This window comes from Lytechinus pictus, chromosome 17 (genome assembly GCF_037042905.1).
Source record: "Lytechinus pictus isolate F3 Inbred chromosome 17, Lp3.0, whole genome shotgun sequence".
NCBI lineage: Eukaryota > Metazoa > Echinodermata > Echinoidea > Temnopleuroida > Toxopneustidae > Lytechinus > Lytechinus pictus.
This window is the reverse complement of record NC_087261.1, coordinates 4754613-4776399: the sequence shown is the minus strand read 5'-3', so window position 1 is coordinate 4776399 and position 21787 is coordinate 4754613. Positions and strand designations below refer to the sequence as shown.

General features: G+C 38.2%; 2 protein-coding genes across 2 annotated transcripts in view; one reads left to right on the top strand and one right to left on the bottom strand.

Moving 5' to 3' along the window:
- The window catches only part of LOC129280433 (CUB and zona pellucida-like domain-containing protein 1), a 28236-nt gene extending 13927 nt beyond the window's left edge, over positions 1–14309 (bottom strand). The window contains exons 1-4 of the mRNA XM_064112166.1: positions 14154–14309; positions 13001–13108; positions 9639–9737; positions 1318–1709 (exon numbers count right to left, since the gene is read on the bottom strand). Of these exons, the coding sequence (XP_063968236.1) occupies positions 1318–1709; positions 9639–9737; positions 13001–13108; positions 14154–14309 (755 nt within the window). The remainder of the gene's footprint in view (positions 1–1317; positions 1710–9638; positions 9738–13000; positions 13109–14153) is intronic.
- Positions 14310–18783: 4474 nt separating this feature from the next.
- LOC135157222 (uncharacterized) lies at positions 18784–19671 on the top strand. The gene has a single exon (XM_064112165.1). It carries the CDS (start codon positions 18784–18786, stop codon positions 19669–19671), a length of 888 nt encoding a protein of 295 aa, XP_063968235.1.
- The last annotated feature ends 2116 nt before the right edge of the window (positions 19672–21787 follow it).

The window sequence follows — 21787 nt, the reverse complement described above, 5'->3', positions numbered from 1 at the left end:
AAGGCTAATTAAGCTGTTCATGAAACCAAAATCATGAATCAAATACGAAAACCGGAAGCTTAAACGATTATTGCTGACACTAAACCGGTCTCTCATCGCTGATACACTTTTCATGAGGCGTAATATAGTGTAATAATGCAAATAGCAATTACGGCAAAATTTTGCCGGGAATTCCTTTTCATACAGTATTAATAATTGACATTTAATTATTTATGATATTGTTATATATAAGAATTGTAAAAGCATTTACATTCCTTTATTTAGTTATTTCCTCTTTAAAGATATTTATAGCATAGAATGATAAAGAATATTCAAGAATGTCCTGGCCGTAAAGCTTTATTATGCACTATAAGAGATAAAGTAATTTCGGTTATTTCTGCAATTTGCAAAGATACATGATAGAGAAGGCTACACAATAGGCTGAGGAATTTTGTTATTTAAGGCAGACAATATAGATTCCTCAGGCAGTGGAAAATAACAATAGGATTACAGTGGTAGTGGACATAAACAATAGGATTAACTATGTTGTTGACGTGTTAATTTCACTAAGGTCATTCAAGAAAGTTTTAGAATTTGATTGCTCCAGAAAGAAGGAGAATGTTCTTTTTATAGTGAATACTAGAAGCCTCTAGAATAGTGAATAATTTGTATATAATCTGGCAGTTTCTTCAAGGACATCATCATATCAGATCAGAGTTTCACGCCAGACTTTATGTCAGAGCAGACTTTGTTTCCACCTGGAATATTTTTCTTCTGTGGAATGTTTGAAGTTATTTTGAGAGAGGAATTCTCAGTTCTCATCGAGATCATCAACCTGTTTTAATGAACGCTTTTTAACCCATGATTGCTGACATTGATTGTTAATCATCATCAACATCGTCTTCACGGATATTTCAACTCGTTACAGTGACTCTTGTTATTCATCGTGCTTCAACATCAGTTTCATCATCGCCATCATTGTGAACTTTAATTTACGGAATTTCCGCCAGCCAACTTGGATTTTTTTCTAGATTATAACTTTGGATTATATTACCCTGGATTGTATATCGGACACTTCAAGAGATTGATGTAAGATATTTTGTTTTAATTTTGTTGGTTAATCTACATGTATTTCCTGTAATAAAAAAAGGAAATCAAATATAAAAAAAACATTTCATGTTACTTGTTGCAGTATCGTAACAATATACTAAGGAAAATTAAATATGACTGTAATATTCAATATATCTATGATTGAATCAATAGATTTTACTCAGAAAATCTTCCTCTTTTGTGATTTGGTATACGATTTCCATATGGTTCCATATCAAGTGCACTTACCCGTCCATTATCAGATCGTGTCGTGGTTCACTATTCGCTTCGGGGTTAGCTGTAGCCCAGGCTTCATCAATGAACATACCAACGCTTTGCACCGAATTAAGATTCACCCCAAAGAATAGCTTATAACCCAGCCAGACGGAGCTGTAGTCCTCATCCGCAAAACTCGCTGTCTTGAATCTTTTCATTTTTAGATCGAAGTTACCAGTGCTCTTGTCGCTGAAGGCAACCTTTCCAAGGTGTGGTTTGAAGGACCCATCAACTGTTTCTGATTTGTCCAAAGAACATTCCACATGAAGTTGCATTTGATATTCACGAGTGATTTCTGTATCTCCTTCAGCTTCAGGTTTTTCATAGGTGATTTCATTGGAGAAAACCACTGTAGAGTTTCTGTCCTGTAATGGAAATAAGATGTTCAACAGTTTTACTAACTGCATGTCTTCTGCAGAAGGAGCAGAACGGGCGAGTGAACTGTTAGACTTCTTAATTCACAACAAATAGGCAAGGAGCATAAGTTTTAACAAGGAAAGTTCTGGCAACAAGCTGATTTTTTCAGGATAGGCCCAGGAATATGTCTAGAATAACATAATAAAAGTACTCGTAAATCCTCCATGAGCACTTTCCACAATCCAATATGGCGTCCAAAATGGCTGAAAAAGTATTAAAAACACAAACTAAGTGTCTTTAGTTTTGTTTCTATTCAATGATTTTAAGGGTTTGGTAGTATATTTGGAAAAGGTACAGGGACAGCCATTTGTCATGTATGTCAAAAAAATCAAGATCATGGCCCTCAAAAATTGAGTCTTTTTTATACCAAAAAACGACAGTTCGTTTAATACATTCTACGCCTAGGAAATCTCATTTTTGTGACCATTGTTTAAAAGGGTCAAATAATACATAACGACAAGATAAAAGGTCAGAATGTCCGAAAATTGAAGACGACTACTAAAAAGGCTGCTGTTACTGACAAAGTAACATTGTTCATCTTATATAAGCCCAAGAGATATGATTTTGGCTGTCTACACCATAGTTCAAATGGTCGAATAAAATACTTTGGGACGTATCCCCAAACTACGGAGTTAAGTTTAATCTTACTAAAGACTGGATTTATTAATCATAAAGATTAACCTTTAAACCAAAAAAAAAAAACATTGAAATGTATATCTATTTGCTTCATATTTAAATCCACGAGGTTTAAATCTAAATCTAATATTCGACTGGTCAATGTTCACAATGGATAAGAGTATTAATCAGGACAACATTTTAATAATAATAATGAATGATAAAACAAAATAAAATAAGTAGAGATGGACAAAATCATGAGCTAATATATCATAACTTTGTTATTCCTTATCAGATTTCGACGAAATTTTCAGCGATTTCAATAATCATTCATCTGTTTATACCGTATCATATTCGGCCTAGATTATCCCCTTTAAATTGTTGTACTATATAATTCTTTACGAGTCATACTTCGGTGGTGGTGTTACATGTACTATAGTCTGTAGTCAGAGTTATCTCATTAGGATTTGAGCTGGATTCGACTCCCAAACAGGATTTGTCTATGAAATGAACTTCAGCAGCTTCACCAGAGATTAGACGTTTATCAATGGTTACAGTCATTGAACCACTGTCACACACAACAGATGTCACTAAAATATGAAGAGACAAGAGTTAAGTCTGATAAACATGGTCAAGGTTAATCATACATGGGACCCGTTGCAGAAGGGGTTGAGTTTATACGCAAGCTAAAAACAATCGTAACGCAAGTCCCGAATTCGCGATTTTGATTGATTAAATATCAAGTTGCAAATGATATGCAGGGTTCATTTGATTGCATCCCTTTTGCAAAATGCCCCTGGTGGGTGTTTCATAAAGCTGTTCGTAAGTTAAGAGCGACCTTAAGAACGACTGGTGATCCTTTCTTGTGGTAAATGGAATATTGAATAGGCGATGGTTTAGCGCGTAAGGGTTCACCAGTCGTTCTTAAAGTCGCTCTTAACTTACGAACAGCTTTATGAAACGCCCCCCTGGAATGGTTATATCATGTATATAGTCGGAATATCGCTGGAGGGGACAGGGTGATGTCCCTATGATTCTTTAACACCGATTAAAGAATGAAAGGAGAAATGGAGAGGGGAATGATACATTAAAAAAATGTTTATAACTAAATGACGGATTGGGTTGTGTAACTCTTTTATCCAAGTTTCGACATGTATTAAAATCCATATCTTCTTTAAATCATGATATGAGAGATAAATACATTATTCAAACACAAGAAATTAGTCTAAATTACTTACACGTCATTTAATAGTATGAACGTTTCTTATACAGGGTTTTGACAAGATTCGGTGACCATTTTGTCAATACCATAAACAAAATGTAAAATAACTTCTTTTGGTTATGATCAAATAATTTATTGTAGAAAAGCAACCCCAACAATGTGACATAAGATTAAAGTGACCAAATTATTTCTTATTTTTTCTGCTTGATTTTTCTATTTTTTTTACCACATACGACCAATTCGGGTGTGGCAAACTTTTATCACAGACCGCGAAACCTAATTACTTTTGGGGTCACGTGAGTCTAGTATCATCCCACCGAGGAAAAGTAGTCCTCTCCTTTATCATTTTTAAAACATATATTACTATACAATACATGCATGAACATAAATATACACATAATATATTACACAATATTACATGACCTATATAGATACTTATGCGCGATTGGTCAGCATACCGTCACGTGACCATCGTAACAAGGATGATTATCGGTATCTTTCCCAACATGACGTAAAATACGTCATACCTCGGGATATAACGCTGTGATTACGTCATACCTCGTAATATAACGCAGTTATATTCCGAGGTATGACGTCACATGAGCATATTTGCGCCGCATATCATTCGCGCAGCGCGAAATTGGAAGAAACAAAATTTTGTTCGTCAAAATGGCTGCTTCAGCGAGTCGATTCGCATCGCTTGGTGAGGAACAATTGGAGGAAATCATTGATCAAAAAGATGCCCGTTCAACTAAAAGAGTTATCACTTTGGCGGAGAATGTTCTCAAAGCTTACTGTGAACACAAAGGATTTACAATCCAAGAAACAATCACATCAGCTGAGCTGAGCAATTTTCTTCGATCGTTTTATGCGGAGGTGCGTAGATCAAACGGTGAACTGTACAGTAAACGTTCGATGATAACGCTACGATATGGACTACAGAGACATTTCAGCAAATTTGGTTTCAACATCGTGAATGACCCGGAATTCAGAGAAGCAAATGACATGTTTCATGCTGTTCTTGTAAAGCTGAAGAAGGAAGGAAAGGGATCTGTTGATCACAAGGAACCGATCACAAAAGATGATTTTTTGAAAATTAAATCATCGACAGCAACTGATGTGAACACACCGAGAGGACTTCAAAACAAAGTTTTCATGGACATTATGATGCATCTGTGCAATCGTGGGAGAGAAAACTTGCGGAATTTTTCTAAGAAAGATTTCGTCGTTGTAAAGGATTCAACAAATGAGAAATATGTATACCTCGCCACTGATAAATTAACTAAAAATCACCGTGGAGAATCACTGGACGACTCACGCAGTCAACAAGGAAGGATGTATCAAACCCACAAACCGGACTGTCCCGTTGAAACTTTTGAACTGTATGTTTCTCATCTTAATCCTGCATGTGAGGATTTTTTTCAGCGTCCGAAGATAGGTGTGGAAAGAAATCAACAAGTGTGGTACTATAATTCTCCCGCAGGCAAGAATACATTGGGTGAAAAAATGAAGAAAATATCACTTGAAGCCAACACATCTAAGGTGTACACAAACCACTGCTTACGCGCAACGTCAATCCACGTCCTGGATGCGAGTGGATTTGAAGCGAGACACATCATGTCCGTATCCGGACACAAGTCGGAAAGTAGTATCAAACACTACTCTTATGTTGATGAAGCTAAAAAAAGATGCATGAGCAGATGCCTGTCATCTATGGGTGATGGAACAGCTGGTCCATCGACACAGACGAGGCCTACAGCACCGTCCACTTCTCGCATTCATCCTAGTAGTAGTACTAGGCCTACTAGTCCAGGACCAGGTCCAGGACCAGGACATAATCCTACAGCTCTCATGCCAGCAGCAAATACCGAAGATGCATCGTCACAAAGTTCACAGTCTCAGTCTTCACCTCAAATAAATGTTGTCTCGAACAAATTAGCCTTGGACAAGAAGCGGCAGTACAATTTTTACAATTGTACGGTCAATTTTTACAACTAACATTTGACTACAACGGAATCTAGATAGAGACTAGACCGTAGACGTATTCAGCATCGTGTTTACTTTTAAAGTGTTGGAATTTTTAGCGTGTTCAACTTGTTGGTGTTTGGAAATATTTAACAATTGGATTTTATCATGTTTTTCGGATTTCTTAACATCTAGTGCAGTGGAACTACAATATTGGTGAGTCAGTACAATTTTCTACCTATCTTGTAATATGCATCTATACATGTCATTGTAATATAACAGATATTGACTTTATCCTTCGGGAACAATATAACATTTAATTTCCCTTGGGTAGTTATATTTTTGTCTTGGGAACTATATTTTTCCTCAGCGCTACGCGCTTCGGAAAAATATAATATCCCTCGACAAAAATATAACTCCCCTCGAGGATCTCAAATGTTATATTTTCCCTCTAGGCAGTCAATATCTGTATATTATCACCCGTATCAGACATCTGAGCTGGTCATTTACAAACCGTATTTCCCTGTATTTTATTATTATCAGGAAGGGATAGGTATATTGTTTGTATTTTCCTCGGTCTCAATTCGCGTATTGACTTTGCATGCAGAGACGACACAAAATATACCTTTGTATTTTCCCTGGTCTCACATCCGGGCCTTTGAGGATGCGAATGAAGTGATACGCTTCATAATGTTCCGCTCACCAACGATCTACGTCATAATAAAGACAACGCTGGATCTGGGCGCTTGCAAGTACGTCATAATGGTAAAGTGCAGAGCCTAGACACTGATATTATCATGACACAACAGAACTCTATTCTTAAAAGATATCACTGTTATCATGATTTTTGCTCTAGATATCTGATTTGGATGATAATAACAATATTGACTGCCCTTCTTTCGGGGAACATCAAATATATTGCCCTTAAAAGACCCATATTGCCCTCGTCTAAAGACTCGGGCCAATATGATTCTTTTGCTGGCAATATATTTGATGTTCCCCTCAAGACCAGTCAATATTATATAATTAATGTCGATTTAACTTTATATTCACTAGCATATCATATTTTGATGCATTAGAATATGACGTCATGAATATTCACATGCGGAAATATATTAGGCAAGGCACCATAGCTTGGCAGTGACATTATACCACGCACAACACAATACGAAGTCGTCGCTGTTCGTTGACTTTTTTGGAAGCTGCACATTAGCATTTGACCGTTTGTTTAGTTATTATTTATGGTTGGAACTACCCCTTATCGACCACCTAATCTTTTAAGCATCGTATCTACGTAAATATTCATCAATTTTACCCAGTTTTCGTCTCATTTGTGCAGAAAATTGAGCAGATCAGATTCCCATGTTTCGCTCGGCGACTCCGATTCAATCCGGGTATAAATCGACGAACAACGAATACGACGATATTACATTTGCTCATTTGCACCCGTCTTTTGAAACCGACCACCCGCGATACGCTAAGTTTACGGCCGATTCTTGTCGCGGTGGCGAAATATTTTTACTCTTCAAAATCAGTTCTATGATGTCAACATGCTAAATTATCGTCTCACTACTTCCACTACGAGCTCCGGCACATGATTCGACGATTGACGACGGATATTTGTTCTAAAGCCGTTTCCTATCGGATTTCTTGGTTTTTCAGCGGGGTTTGGGTCTGGTCAATACAATTTTGATTAATTCTACAAAATTTTTACTTTTTGTTGCTTCTTTTTTTTCTCGTAAAATCGATTCTTACCGTTTCTATGGATGCTGCGCCTACTCTCCCGCGCATATCGTTTGTAATACGCAATAATTTTAACGCGCGCAAGGTGGTCGGTTTCAAAAGAGGTGGTCGATATGTGGTAGTCTCACCATATATCTTACTTTGCTGGAAATTAAAGGAAGGATCTTGCTACATAAAATATTCTTATTCCTATGGAATTGTTCATTTCTAGCCTGAGAAAGTAGTGTTAGAATACACGCTCTTTTACATTTTGGAGTGTGTCGTTATGTATCCAGTTTATAACTTTTGAATCTTGGAACACACATTAATATTCAAGATAATTATTATCAAAATCTGTATCTTCTTTAAATCATGAAATTAGAGAGAAATACATTCAAACACAATAAACTAGTCTAAATTACTTTCACGTCATTTAATAGTATGAACGTTTCTTATACAGGGTTTTGATAAGATTCGGTGACCATTTTGTCAATACCATATTACAACAAATTGTTAAAGAACTTCTAATGGTTAGGATCAAATAATTTATTGCAGAAAAGCAACCCCAACAATATGACATAAGATCAAAGTGACCAAATTATTTCTTATTTTTCTGCTTGATTTTTCTATTTTTACCACATACGACCAATTCGGGTGTGGCAAACTTTTATCACAGACCGCGAAACCTAATTACTTTTGGGGTCACGTGAGTCTAGTATCATCCCACCGAGGAAAAGTAGTCATCCCCTTTATCATTTTTAAAACATATATTACTATACTATAGATATCACACTCTTTTACATTTTGGAGTGTGTCGTTATGTATCCAGTTTATAACTTTTGAATCTTGGAACACACATTAATATTCAAGATAATTATTGCGTAGTTGTCAGATGCTGATCAAGCCAGATTAGACACATGGCCCGAATTCACAAAGGTGGTTTTGAAAACCCACGGTTGAGTCCATGGTTTTTGCAGATTTCCTGTATAAAATACGCTTATTTTACCGCGTATATTAAAAAATGTCCAATGCTGATGCGCGCTTTTGTCACAGTGCGCCAAATTGACGCCCGTTGCCGTGGTTATCCACGCTATTTTATTCATGAGTCCACTCTTCAAAACAGTGGACTCATGAATAAAATAGCGTATCTAACCAAGGTAACAGGCGTCAATTTGCCGCAATGTGACAAAAACGCGCATCAGCATTGGACATTTTTTATATACGCGCCCGATACGCGGTAAAATAAGCGTAATTTATACAGGAAATCTGCATAAAACCATGGATTCAACCATGGGATTTCAAAACCACCTTTGTGAATTTGGGCTATTATATTTTTAAGGGGCTCTGATTGACAAATGAATTCTCTGCAGGGTCTAGATCTAGCCGTTCTTTCCCTAGAGGTTGAACTTGAATCTCGCAAATTTAAAAATCTAGTGATACTTCACACAATATAAATTGTATCCTACAAGTTTATTGCAAATGCCATGGCCCTTAGAGTTATGGTAATGGAAAGAGAATCAAAGACAAGCTATAAATTACAAGCTCTGCTTTTTAATAGTTAACCCTTCATGTCTTCATCTTATATCTAATCTGGAACGTTCGAATGTTACATGGAACTATAACTCACGGGCCGCGGAACCGGGGGGCTGGGGGGCTTCAGCCCCCCCCCCCCCACTTTTTTCCAAAACCGTGTACAAAAACGTAAAAATTACCATATGATTGTGATTTTTAGCATGGTCAGCCCCCCCACTTTTGGCTCAGCCCCCCCACTTTGAAAACCGTTCCGCGGCCCCTGTTATAAACTATTGTCTTATTTGTATTGAATTATTGCGATGTATTGTATTATTTTATCATTAATGATTTATTATTCATTGATGACATTTACATTGTATTTAATATTTTGTGATATATGAAAATGCAAACTGGACTCAACTGAAAGGAGAAAGAGGTCGCTGGCGAACGTTTCAAATTTCAAAGACTGGGAAACCTTTCACCATCAATGCTAGTCGGTGAACGAAGTGACAAGTTATGTTAGCTAGATTCAAAAGGCAACTCGTTCTTCATCATGATTTTTTAATTTTTTTTATCATGACCTATAATCAACCGATTGTAACTCAGGGCTTTCTTATTTTAAATAAGTTTGGACAATGTTCCCATTTACAGCTGGAAAATTTTGCCTTTTTTTAGGTCTGAAAGTCATGAGATATTATTATGTACTTTAAAAAATGTATTTCAATTAAAAGAATTGTTTCCTTAAAGATTTCCTGCATTCTTAATGTTATTGTAATGTAATTTATCTTGTGAAAAAGGGTATGCATTGATAAAGGAGCAAACAAACAAACAAAATACCAACGCTCATCTTGACAGAGAATTCCTGAAAACCCAGGTTCACATGAACAAGCACCGTCCTCACAGGTCCCTCCGTTGGCACAGGGGTTGGGATCACATTTAACTGAAAACAAACCAAAAAATATACGTCTTTTAATTACGTCACAAAAGTAAGTATACCATGTTAAGGTAAGATGAACTTTTTGTCTACTACCTCTGCCACCATTTCTTGGGGTTGGTGTATGACGTTCGTGTTATGTCTGTAAAGCGCAGCATTAACTATATGATCAACTACGACGTGATTCTTTGAACAAATAGCACTTTGCATTAAATTTACAAGTTCCTAGTAAAATATTTTTATTATACATTCGGCACAATGCTAGAAATACTAAAATCAAATGACGTCATTTCGATTTGGAATTCAGTTTGCATTTATTTCTATTGGGAGGATCGAAAGAGTTTTCAATTTCGATTTTAGTAGTCTTGCTTCTATTCCGAGCTTTGGTCGATATGATTTTATAGGTTAGGGTGTTTTCATCAAATGCAATTGCAGTTTCTTTGAAAATAGGATTGCGACAGATTGCTTAATTCCAACTTGGGCTTAGTTCCAACTGCTACGATTTGCGTCACAATTAAAAAAGAAACTAGTCTTATTCTTTGAGTAATCGTATCAGATCGTATTATGATCAGTCGTAGCAATAACATTGATCCTTGAAAAATCTTGAAAGTTTAAACAAATTGCGATCAGTTAGGAAAGGTCATTCATGGTGTTCGCAAAGGGTCGCACGACAGGGGGAACGAGGTATTCTAAGATTCACATTCTGCGTAGCCACCACGATTCTGTTCATGGCGGACGGATATAAATTACCATAATGATACGCCCTTAAACTTATACATCTGCTCCATTGACAACCGAATCTCATCTGAAGTTAATCAAAAATTATGTTCGTTCTGACGAGTTCCTATTAAAAACTAGTCAAATTGTATTTTGTTCTAAGCTGCTGCTGGCTTCAAGAACTGATCCGACCCGAATCGGTTTGCAATTCATTGATGTCTCAATACTCTCCTAACACTAACACAAAGATATTTATACAATTATTTGGAATAAAATGAAGGATGTTATTTGCTCGTTCCAATATGATACAAGTACAGTGATGATTTGTTAGCATTTTTCCGAAGTGTCATTTCGCTTCTGAAAAATTGACCCCATAGTTTCTTCTTAAATTAGATTTGTATGTATTTAAGAAATACTCAGGAGCCACTTTAAAAAGTTCGTTCTATACCCTAGCTTACAATGATATAAGATTTGATATGTATTCTATTTCAAGACCGTTTTTATTTTCTTACAAAATAACAAAGTAATAGCTGGAACACCAAGCAATCTCCCATCTCTGAAAGTTTGCTAGCTTACCTCGCTCTCTCGCACATTAACATGGACATGGTGGATAGCCATCTCAAGTTACATATGAAAATTGATAATAATAGTAATAATGATATAATATGATCTGCAATGCGCCAAATCCACTCGGCAGAGTGCCCAAGACGCAGGGATGGGGGTATATATTCATTTATTTCATTTTTCCACGTATCAGTTTGTAATTTCTTTACAAGCCTTAACTGTCATCCCTGACAGGGAGAAAGTCGAAATATATATATATTTTCAAATTTCAAATACATCCTTATAAAAACGGCAGTTGATTTAAGGATCCCCCTGCGAAATACATAAATATGCATTATTGTATCGAAAGATCATTTTTAAAATTCTATTTTTATATGATTTTTACTCAACCCTTCACATTTATCATTGTGTCAGACACGTTTTATCATAAAATATATATTTTTTTGATACCAAGTACATGTAAATATTATTTTATTATTGACTGGCCTCGAGGGGAACATCAAATATATTGCCCGCAATATAATCATAATTTGCCCGAGTTTTTAGACGACAATGTGGTTATTTTAAGGCAAATATATTTGATTTCCCCGAAAGAAAAGCCAGTCTATATTTCATTATAATCCAAATCAGACATCAAGAGCAAAGTCGTAAATATTTAGATGATTTACCCTTTAGGAATGTGATTCTATTTTTTAAAGGTTGAGCAGGCTGTGCTTGACGTAATTGAAATGTCGCGCCCGTGGTCTGAGGTCGCAATGACAATGACAGTGACAGTGACATTTATTCCCATGTCATCCAAAGAGTATAGGTATTGGAGAAACAATCATACAAATGTACAAAATCATCAATATTATTTCATCAAGTTAATTTACAAATCATTTAGAGTACATTTAAGAAAAAATCAATTAAAACATACAAATTTTAGCAATAAAAATAATTTGATAATTACGGTTGAAATAATTCCCTGAAGCTTCAAAAATATAATCAAAATTTACATATGATAAAAAAAAAAAAATCAAAGTAACGATATCATCACATCGTTGGCTGGTATCGAGCGTTGTCTCATCTTGATTGACATGACGTGTACATATGACACGTATTTCTTTCTACGCGTCTTCAGATGCCCGGATGCGAGACCAGTGAAAATACCGGGAAAATACAAATGCATTAATTCGATTCCAAATTTATTTTCTTCCGATTGACATTTCATCCATTTTTCATGTAAAATATACAAATCAATAATAACATTAATAACAGGAATGTAAAATACAGTATGTAAATTATGTACATGGAAGAAGGCGTAGAAAACCTTAGAAAGCAGGTACTTGTGTCTGGATACGCCTATAAAACTATATGACGAAACAACAATTAAAAAATAGAAGCCTAAGACAAGAGGAAGGAAGCTAACGGAGAAGAAAAGAGCATAGAGAGACGAGTAAGAAAATAAGAACGGGCATGAAATACTTCCCATGATACATGATTAAATAGTACAACGGGCATTCTTGATACAATTACAAAGAAGCAGCAACAGGCGTGTAGTATACAACCAGTTATGTTACAGGTACTATTGAAAACATTGAATTCGTATGCAGGTAGATATGTTTGTTTAAACTGGTATTTAAAACTACATGTCGACAAGATTTTTTTTTTAATTCGTTCAGGAAGATCATTCCATATTTTGGGACCAGTATACCGAATATTGTGCTGGAATTTGTTAGATGTTTCGGAATATACAATTGATTTCTAGAGCGGGTATCAAAATAACATGAATTCTGGACATTTGACATTGGTAAAAAAAACAACTGAATTTAGATGGCAGTTGCAATATCTCTGCCTGTAAAGTCATTACGCGCAGAGAAGCCGATAAAATTGCAAATAATATACCGTCCCTTCCCGATATTCATGAAACCTAGGGTAATACGGTTTTGTAAATTCCTTGCTCAGATGTCTGACAGGGTAGTAATAAACATCTGTTTCTCCTTTCTTACCTGAACCACATAAGGGTCCTTCGAAATCATCAGTGCATGAACAAAAATCAGGATCTTCGGGCATACATGTTCCTCCATTAAGACAAGGGCTTTCTTGGGGGTCACAGACTGTTGAACAGAAAGACCAAAATAACATTTAGTTATATATGCCCTTTGGAAAAATATTCATTGGTGATGCCGAAAAAAATGTCTCCGCCAGAAATCGAACCCGGGTTTCCAGCTTTAAATGCCGGTGCCTTAACCACTAGACCACAGAGACAGGTTAGTGGCTAGGGCGACCCCGATCCGATTAACCGTCAAATAAACAGATTTTCAACACCACCAATTAAATTTCCTTTGTCGGGTGTAGGTGAGTTTTTAACAGTAACAAGTCGCCATGCCTCAGCTGGATCAAAGCTATTACTGAAGTGTGACGCAATCAATTTTCTTTTTTTGCATATCAGCGCTTTTTATGACATATTTTGGTAGAGCATGATGAAAAAATCCCCACAAACTAAATATGGTTAGAATTGGTCCATGGGGACCCCAATATATGACCTCATGAATACATAATTAGCCCGATTGAAGTCAATTTTCTATTTGCCTGGTTCTAAAAGTTAAGAACCAGGCCAATAATATAAGTCATTGACTTCAATGGGGCTAATTGTTTTCATGATGTCAAATCTCAGGCCCCCATAGACCGATTCGCACCAAATTTGGTAGTGGGGGTTTTTCATCATGCGCTACCAAAATATGGTATCAAAAATGCTGAAATACAAAAGAAAAGGTTTTTGTGACGTCATCACTTCGGTACTCTATTGCTTTTGTATGGGACATAATATGGAACACTAAATATATATATATATATTTAATCATATATGTATAGCTTGACCCTTATATTCAATACCTCTCAAACAAAATCAATGAATTTACAAGAATTCTTGGAAGGAAGGTCACACATCTCCTTCTATCCATGCAGAGTAATACTAAACTTGTTAAAGCGGGACTTTTTGAGCCTGTTATATCCGTCGTTAATCCAGAGAACCAGGGATTAGATCTTTAGGACGGTGGCCTAACTGACGTTAAATGTCTGTACCAAGACGTAATATTATCCCAACGTTTATTATGAACTAAAAATACAAGAAGGCATATTGATAAATTGATTTCCACTCACAAAGTCCTCTCTGGCAAATGGAGGGATGCCAAACTGAACAATTATAATCATCCCCAAAACCATGTGTAGAGGTAGATGATAGAAACGACCAGATACAAACACAGTCTCGATTTCTTCCTCCACTTCCTCGATTTGGTTGATTAGGAGCCCAGTCATTATATCTATTGCATGGGGGGAAATTATTTAAATTCAAATTATTATTTTTTTAATCGCTTCTTCGGTTTTACAATATCCTGTCCCCGTAGATTTAGCTTCACCGTTTAAACTTTTTTTAGTCCACGTGATTGCGTTTTTATTTATTGTATTGATTTTGTAATGACGGTCTCTGGTCAGCCCTTGGGCACTGCAGAAGCGAATGGCCGTCGGGGCGGTTCGGGTGTCGACCTTCGATGATCTACGGCTGCCCTCGGAAGAGGTCAGAGCTTGGGAAACCCGTCGACCCTGCTTGACCTCCAACCTCCACCACCAATACACGGCATGGTTTCTACTTCGTTTGGTGCTTGAAACTTGAACGAACACTTACAACTATTCCGAATTTCTAACTGGTTTTTACGAAGCCTGAGCGAACCTCTTTGACAGGTAAGTGAAAATCAAAATGTATTTTCTTCTTGTCTATAGGGACGCGCGGCTCCAGCATTTTGTAGGCTGGTAGGCAAGCTCCCGGGCAAGCTCTTTTTCTCTTTCCTTCTAACGTCTTTATCGCTAGTCTTTTCGGTAATTGCTTGGTTTTTGTTTTGCCACCTAGCAATATCGATACACTTTCTCTCGTTGTCGATAATATCCGCTATTATGTAGGGAAACAGTGATTTTCCGCGATTTCACGGAATTTACGGAAACAGCCTTTTGAAAGTGGCTTTTCAAACGGATAAAGTATTTTCCCCCTTTTTTACCCTTAGTGCACAGAACAGCAACATAAATTACTCCAAAATCTGAACAAAATACGAGTAACTACTATTCACAAAACACGATCTCACCCCTACTTCGGTATCCAAACATCGTGACTACATTCAATCGAATCGAAAAAATCACAAGCGCAAGTTCAATTTTAGCGAAGCACCAACTAACGTAGAAGGTAGCACACGGCCGTGTGTTGCTGCCCTCTACGTTCGAAGATGTACAGCAGGATATCAAAATGGCGGATAAGCCCCAAAATTATCAATGAAACTTCTCCCAACCCTAAAATAATACTAATAACATTAAAGATGAGGATGTATTAATATGCTAAATATGTTTGTTGTAATATGTTATGTAATCATTTACATCCGATGAACGCAGATATTAATGCGATCTTGGTACAGATGTGGCAGATACAACTTTTGCGTATTGATTATGTTCTTTTGTCGATAGTTATCGATATTGGTAATATATTTTTAGCAAGATATCGACAGAGAGTTTTCTTAACGGAAACAGCCCTACATGTCACCCTTCTTACATGCATCACACGTGTATTCCATGTTGTATGTTATCCCCTTTTTCACCTCTTACATTATATTAAAAACATACTATTTTTTGTATCTAATTTACAGTTGACTGCAATCTACATGCCTTGCTTTTCAGCCATGTCAGCAGTCCCTTCACACCAAAGATCTTATATTAACGGCATATCATACATTATAAACTCATTGGCCCGTATGCTAATGGTAGGTTTAATTTAACCCTAATCTAAAGTTAACCCTGGTTTAACTAAAACTCCTCTAAACCTCACCTCTGGTAGAAGTGTAGCTTAATTATTTCCGTATTCTGATCATGCTGTGCCAGGTTTAACTGATCCTGTGTTAAACCCGGCTTTATTATTTTGGTAACAAAAACGGTGTTGCCATTACAAGATAACAGGATATTATGCAATAATATAACGTCAAGAAAGTCTGGACACTTGATGGGAGGATCACGGTTGTTAATGCTAACGGAACGAAGATCTCGATCACAAGTCTAGCTGACATTGACTCAAAACTGTAAGCTTGTTTCCTTGTTGATTGAAAAACTTTTTTGTAGTGTTACCCTCAATTTTCTTTTAACGCTTGAGTAATATTTTTAGCACTTTTTGTTATATATTGTTTACTTCTTTACTGTAATTGCCTATCACTATGCCTAAAAAATATCCATGTATTTATTGTAAGAAAACAGTTAGAAATAATCAGAATGCTATGCTTTGTATTAACTGTAAAAACTGGGGACATTTAGATTGCTCTGGCATGTCATTACCATTTTTCAGATCAAACACTGACTGGAAATGCGATTGTTGTCTGTGGAAAGAGCTACCCCTTCATGAATGTTCTAATCAATTTGTGTTAATGAGCTTAAATAATTCTGATTCAGATCAGACAGACTTAAATCTGACAGACAATACAGTAAACATATCAGCCCATAATGAGATTGAGTCGTAAACCCAAATCACTTCATATGGAAAAGTTTGGGGTGGAAATTCGCATTTGCTCAAAATGACCGGGTTCCGCGGGTCACCGACGTACGCCGCCCGCTTCATGAATTATTCATGAGCTCTCCGGTCCAATGCGCACGCCAGCTTACGAAACTACGATACGGACGCGTCCATTATGGAAAATGGGTAAATTATCGTAAAATCTACATGCATACAGAACACTGTAGGCTTGATGTTTATGGCATTTTCTTTCGTTTTTTTTTTATAGTGGGCAGATCTACATGTAAATACAAAAGTTGTTTATGTTGTTTCTGCATATTGTTATGTGAACGTCCTGTCAAGCTGGAATCCCCCCGTAGACACAAATGGTGCTATCCAACCTCTCTTTGTACAGTTATGAGAATGAGCGATCCTGAGCCGACATTGTAGAAAAAAACACAATTCTCCTCGTTCTGTTCTTAACAATACATATAAATGAAAGTTTCAGACTCTTTGCAGTCTTATGTCACTAGATCAAAATCCAATTTAGCTAAATACCCGAAGTAAACCTCAAATGTTGTCTGATTTTCCGAGAATGTCAGGCCGCGCTACATGTAAAATCCACCATGATGAAACTCAGACGTCTTGATACGTCATGACCCGGTATGCTAATGAGGGCAGAGATCGCACTGACGGCTGATTGGGTGAACAAATGAAGGGGTCTTAGTTTTTCTTTATTTCCGTAGACAATTTTTAACCAATCAGCATAATTCTTACATGTATTGTAGAGAAATATATTCTGCACAGATTGGCGGGAAACTGGCTTTCGTACGATGTTTGGTTCATGAGATATAGTCTTTGACAGACCGTCCCACCTCGACACAGCGTGTGCAAACAGGGAAATTTGCGTGTAATAATACGCAAATCTGGTGTGGGAGAAGCTCAAACATGTGTTTTATAAACAGCAATTCCGTGGAGCCTGAATCTCTAATTTCTTTAAAATTTGGTATTATCATAAAAAAAGGTGTAGAAAATAGATTTCCACTCAACCGAGCTTCGTAGGAATTTTACTTTTGAGTCAATTCACATTTCGGCCCCATTACAACATAATTTCGTATCTAGAGTGCCATAGCTTCTGTACACGTACGCGCGTTCGGTCGCTGCTCGGGAGCAAATGCGACTACTTTTCCATATGTATTTCAAAATAGAAAGGGACTTAAAGTTGCCCATTTAAACTTAGAAGTCTTCGCAATAAAATGGTTGATATACGATGTCTTCTTAAGCGCTGTTTATATCATCTAATGTCATTATCTGAAACCTGGTTAGATGAGACTATTGGCAGTAATGAATGCTATATTGAAGGTTATTATTTGGAGAGAAAAGACAGAGGTTGTTTAGGGGGCGGAGTTTGCTGTTACATTTGTAGTGGTTTTCTTTTCATCAAACACTGATTTCAACATGATCGGAGCTTGATCACTACTTTGTTTACATTGATCATGCAAAGACAGCTGATTTACAACTTAATTAATTCTTTTGATGGATCACTTCTCAGTTAGCCTATTCAACTTGATTCTTTTGTGCACCTACTGGCCCAGTCATCCTTTATTCAAGATGTTCACACAACAGCCAGGAATTCTTTCATGTTCATTTTCTAAGCCATGGAAAGCTCCTGTCTATTTCTAAGTGGATGTTTTTCTCACTTAGCAACTACTAGCCAGTCAGATTTAAGCTGAGAGCAACCTCATGGTTAATTTGTACACTCCAACACACTCAGTAGAAAGTCTTCACCTAGTAAGGACATGTACAATTTCTGCTAGTCATCTTTTTTGCAACACAACAAATAGCTCATACTCTGGATTTATTTTACATCATCAGGATTTCAAGTTCTTCATTTTCATCCTTTTGATTTCGACATATGTAAATATATATCCATCGCTTGTGTTATCCAAGTGGGAGCGTGCAATATCTCTAGGAGAACATCTCGTGTCACCCTATTCGCGACGCGTTTCGCTGAGGCCTCACGGGCGCGGTCGTTCTTCATCGCGACATCGTTCTTCTCCATCTGTTGTATATATATATATTTCGCATTTATCTTGTTCATGGACATCGCATTAAAGGATCCCGATGAATTTATAGTCATTTGATTTTCTACATCTTCGCCTTTGCATAAAGGAACCCAGTGCTGGTAAGTCAATCAGATATATTTATTTTAAGTAAGACCTCATTTCTTACAATTGGTGACCCCGTTTTTTTCGAGTCGCAACAATTTTCATCATGAATCAACAATCAGCTAATCCATCTGGTGAGGTATCGCATGTCGCTGCAGTCGCTTTAAAGCTTCCCCCATACTGGCCGAACGATCCCGCTGTATGGTTCGCTCAAGTACAAGCTCAGTTCACGACGAGGGGAATTACTTCAGAGGAGACTCAGTTTGCGTACATTGTGTCTGCACTTCAACCTGAGATTGCGCAGGAAGTCAGGGATATTTTAATGAACCCTCCTAAGGACACACCGTACTCGCACCTCAAAGCGGAATTGATTCGCAGGACATCAGTCTCAGAGCAGAAAAGACTCCACCAGCTACTTACCCAAGAGGAACTAGGGGATCGAAAACCCTCCCAGTTATTACATAGAATGGAGCAACTGCTTGGAAGTGATCATCTTGATGAAACAATCTTCAAACAATTATTTTTGCAGCGACTTCCACATCATGTCCAGACAATTCTAGCGTCATGCCGCGACGACATGAAGGTGACACAGTTGGCAGACTTGGCTGATAGAATCATTGGTGTTGGTTCAACAAGTACTGTTTCTGCTGTTAGTTCGCCCTCGTCTTCTACTTCTAGGTCAGAGTTGTCACAACTTAGACAGCAAGTAGACAGACTTACATTTCAAGTGCAATCATTGACTACGCAACTTCAACATGAACGTGGTCGATCTCCAAATAGGCGCCCTCATCGTCCAAATAGACAACGTAGCAGGAGTAGCAGTCCTCTCTGTTGGTATCACTGGAAGCATGGTGCAGGAGCTCGCAAGTGTACACCGCCATGTAACTTTAATCACGCTTCTTTGTTTTCGAGTGATTCTCAACAGCCTTCTTCCAACACCCATGCTCAGGGAAACGACAGAGCCAGCCATGTTCCGCACGTCCACGTCGTTTAGCTGCTGATCGCCTGACAATAGCACGTTCTGAGTTCGAACATATGCAGGGACTGGGGATCGTTAGACTGTCGAGCAGCAATTGGGCATCCCCGCTCCACATGGTTCCCAAATCTACACCAGGTGATTGGCGCCCATGTGGGGATTACCGTGCTCTTAACGCTCGAACTGTACCAGATCGCTACCCAGTCCCACATATCCAGGACTTTACAGCATCATTGAATGGCAAGAAGATCTTTTCGAAGATAGATCTCGTCAAGGCATACCATCAGATACCCGTTGAACCATCTGATATACCGAAGACGGCAATTACCACACCCTTCGGACTCTTCGAGTTTACGCGAATGCCTTTCGGACTTCGAAATGCAGCCCAATCCTTCCAGCGTTTGATGAACGAAGTGGTCAGGGGCTTGCCTTTTGTCTTTGTGTACATCGACGACATGCTAGTTGCTAGTGCAACAGAGGAAGAGCATAAAGAACATATCCGACTTCTTTTTGCTCGCCTTCACGAGTATGGTATTGTGATCAACCCTGCCAAGTGTGTGTTTGGTGTGAGCTCTCTCATCTTCTTGGGACATCACATCAGCGCAGATGGCATTCGACCCTCGAGAAGCGCGTAGAGGAGATCCGCGAATTTGCTCGTCCTTCTTCTATTCGACAGCTCCGTCGTTTTCTAGGACTTGTCAATTTTTATCGACGATTTATCCCCAAGGCAGCAGCTATCCTCGCACCACTTACCGACATGCTCCGTGGTCAGCCGAAGAGATCAACCAAGGCAGTTGAGTGGACGGAAGAGCGCATCAGTGCATTCGAGCGTGCGAAGGAGGAACTCGCCAATGCTGCTTTGCTTGTACATCCTTCGACAGATCTCCAAACTAACTTGATGGTTGATGCATCAGATGTAGCAGTCGGTGGCGTCCTTCAACAGTACGCTGATGGTATTTGGAAGCCAATTGCGTTCTTTTCACAGCGACTCAAACCTACCGAAACTAGATACAGCACTTTTGGTAGGGAATTATTAGCTGTTTACCTCACGATTCGCCATTTTCGCCATTTCTTAGAGGGACGCGAGTTCACAGTCTACACGGATCATAAGCCGTTGACCTACGCTTTGCGATCGAAGCCTGACCGTCACTCTCCAAGAGAAATCCGCCAGCTGGACTATATCTCGCAGTTTACATCAGATATTCAGCATGTACACGGTGTAGACAACACAGTAGCTGATGCCTTGTCTCGACTGCATGTGGATGCTCTTCACACATCATTTACTGTTGATTTTGATCAGATTGCAGCCGACCAAATTGATGATGAATGGGAAGAGATACAGAAATCAACTTCACTGACATTTAAGCAAGTACCACGGCCTTCAAGCGACGGAATGATTTGGTGCGATGTCTCTACAGACCACGAGAGACCTTACGTCCCGAAGAAACACCGCCGCATGGTATTTGAAGCGTTGCATAATATGTCACATCCTGGTGTACGCTCTACCCAAACAATGATTACTTCACGTTTTGTTTGGCCAAGTATGAACAAGGACATACGTACATGGGCTCGTTCATGCCTATCTTGCCAGCGCTCTAAGATCCACCGACATATCAAGGCACCACTTGGAACCTACACTGCGCCAGACGCCAGATTCAGTCATATTCATGTAGACTTAGTCGGTCCATTGCCTTCGTCAAATGGATATTGTTACATGTTAACCTGTATTGATCGGTTTACAAGATGGGCCGATGCTTTCCCAATATCAGACATTACGGCAGTGACTGTCGCCAAGACCCTTGTGCATGAGTGGATTTCCCGATTTGGCGCACCCTCGACCATCACCACGGACAGAGGTAGGCAGTTTGAATCGCAACTCTTCCAAGCACTCACTTCACTTCTTGGGAGCTCTCGTACACGCACCACTGCGTATCACCCTGCGGCCAATGGTATTGTGGAAAGATTCCATCGTCAGCTCAAAGCAGCACTTCGAGCGCAATCTGATCACAGCAAATGGCAAGAGTTTTTGCCGATCGCACTTTTGGGCTTACGCACAACGGTAAAAGAGGATCTTGGATGTACACCATCATAACTGGTGTATGGAACTACACTGAAGGTTCCAGGTCAGCTGGTG

Bases quoted from the DNA above. Each gene is read 5' to 3' on its own strand.
- LOC135157222 (XM_064112165.1), top strand. From the start codon at position 18,784: ATGAATCAACAATCAGCTAATCCATCTGGTGAGGTATCGCATGTCGCT.